Source organism: Pteropus alecto, unplaced genomic scaffold, assembly GCF_000325575.1.
Source record: "Pteropus alecto unplaced genomic scaffold, ASM32557v1 scaffold95, whole genome shotgun sequence".
NCBI lineage: Eukaryota > Metazoa > Chordata > Mammalia > Chiroptera > Pteropodidae > Pteropus > Pteropus alecto.
In genome coordinates this window covers 13,268,143-13,270,467 of record NW_006441071.1, presented here as the reverse complement: position 1 = coordinate 13,270,467, position 2,325 = coordinate 13,268,143, and the positions used below count along the sequence as shown (strand labels likewise).

Genomic DNA, 2,325 nt, shown 5'->3' with positions numbered 1-2,325 from the left:
GGAAAGAGTTGCTGATTCTTTTTAGATCACTTAAAAGTGGAAATACCAGCTGGCTTCTAAAGTGAAAGGCTAGATTCACTCTTAAAAACCATGCCAGTCTCAACATTTTTATGTCAAGAAGAAAAGAACCAGAGCAAGAGAAAAAAGTGCTCCCTATTTCTAGCAATAGTATATATTATGTATCTTAGTATATCTTGATATTTGAATACTTATTTTAATGCCCGCTCTGTAGTGGTCATTCTCTGTACTAAAATCTACTATACGACAGTTCCTGGACTGCCTTTGCTTTATATGCAAAGATAACCAAAGAACCCTTTTGTCCCAGGCAGTTGTAATATTTAGGATACTTATGACTACAGAAAAAGGAGGAAAGAGACAAACGGGGCCCCTCTGGCCCTCTACCAGGTTCTACTCCTGCCCTTGGCATTGCCCTTAAAAGCTGCAGACCATAAAGCAAACATCTTCACTATCCCACTATCAAAGGGGTACTCCCCTACACCGGGGCTTCAGGCTGGAAGATGGAAAACTCCTGCCATTCTTACAGTGTCCAGATGCGTCCTCTGGTGCTTGGCGCGGTCACTGGAGTTACTGAATGCCTTCTGACAGCCTGGATGCTGGCACAAATATGGCTTCTCGCCTGTGTGACTCCGCAAGTGAATCTTGAGATTTTCGAGTCTTGAAAAGGCTTTCTTGCAACCTTCAAACTGCAAAAAGAAAACAATTTGGGGTTGTTGAGTAGGACCTTGAATACTTGAGTCTGAGAGACAGAAAAAAGAAAGTTTTTAGTTTGTACTTAGCCTAAAACAAAACAAAACAAAAAAATGAAATCCAAACAGTAACAAATATTACTTCTAAAAATATCCATATGTTTATGTGAACTGCATTTTTCCTCTGAATACACATGCCACTTTCCATACCAGATTTGGGTCCCAAACTGATTTCTGTGATTACTTATGTCAGAGAAAATTCACTGTGAGCCATCTGGCTCAGTTAATAAAAATACAGTAATGCGTGTCTTAAAGATTTATTAAAAAATTAACACACTTTTCCATTTCCAAATTGGTCTAAATTGAAAGAACCAGGAAGGAAGAAACTTTTTACAACTAATAAACTAACAAGAAAAATCAGAATTATGTATGAGAAAAAAGGTGAATTGAAGATCAAGATGAAAAGTTGAATTGAAGATCAAGAGTTCAAGATGAAAAGGGCATGTATCCACTGAAATATTATGATCATAAAGTTGTTCTTCAACCATATTTTAAGCAGTTTTTCAACTCCCAATACACTGACCTTGTTAATATATAGGGTGATGCCAAGCCTAATGAGATCAAATTTTCAAACATGCTTTCAAAAGGTACTGAAAGACAATTCATTTAATGTTAAGTCATTTTCCAAAAAAAGTGATAGTTTGATTTATTTTTACTTTTTAAAGAAATTTTGTCACCTAGTTCAAGAACAGAAGAATTAAAAATGAAAGACTAAAGATTTCAAGAAATGTTTTGTTGGTTTATCAATAATATTTATTGATGGTAATATTTACTTTATGTCTTCTGTGGGTAAACTATCAACTACTATTAAGCTGTTCAGTGATTCCAATCCTTGAAATGACAATCTAATATAGAAAATGAATTAGACAAGGCCTATATATGAAGCATAAAGGTGAGATGGGCATTTATGTTTTAACTCATTGGTGCTAAGCCTTAGAATATTTGTCACTTTGATAGTTTTAACCCCATCTGAGTTCTCACTGCAAGAGAAACTTACAAATATGAAACAGCTAAGCAGAACAAAGCATAATATCTTTAAAGCATTTAAGAAACCTTACTTCTTAGAGAGGAATATATTGTGTGTGGGGTTGTGGATAGGACAGAATATAAATAAAGAAGGCAAATTCAAAATGGTTTCCATTCAAAATTATCAGGTATAACTTAATCTTACGATAAGAAATTTCATAAAATTCCTTGGTTTTCTTGCTTATTATAATGGATGATGGAGTACATTGTTTATGAAGGGACGATACAGAGCTGGCTAGGTTTTGGTTATTTGAATTTTCATTTTTAAGTAAAGGATGAACTAAGGAGAAAAAATAGTCAAATATGTTATAATTCCATTTAAATTGTCCAAATTTTGCATCCTCAGTATTTTAAGAAATTTATGAACGTTGTACTTATTTTTGATTGAGAGTTATACATGTTTCACAGACATATGCTGGTTTATTTCAATTTTTGATATTTTGCTTAAAATAATTTTGGTGTTTTCCTGATTTCTATTTCACATGAAAATAAATTTAGCCCAAACAGAGATGATGGCTGACAAAGCCAACTA

The 2,325-nt window shown here is 33.7% G+C and overlaps 1 protein-coding gene across 6 annotated transcripts in view; it reads right to left on the bottom strand.

Annotated features, from left to right (window-relative positions):
• Positions 1 to 2,325, bottom strand: part of GLIS3 (GLIS family zinc finger 3) — a 420,354-nt gene that overhangs the window by 98,373 nt on the left and 319,656 nt on the right. For all 6 annotated transcript variants that reach the window (XM_025051464.1, XM_025051463.1, XM_025051465.1 and 3 more), the window contains one exon: positions 543 to 704. In XM_025051464.1, the coding sequence (XP_024907232.1) occupies positions 543 to 704 (162 nt within the window). The remainder of the gene's footprint in view (positions 1 to 542; positions 705 to 2,325) is intronic.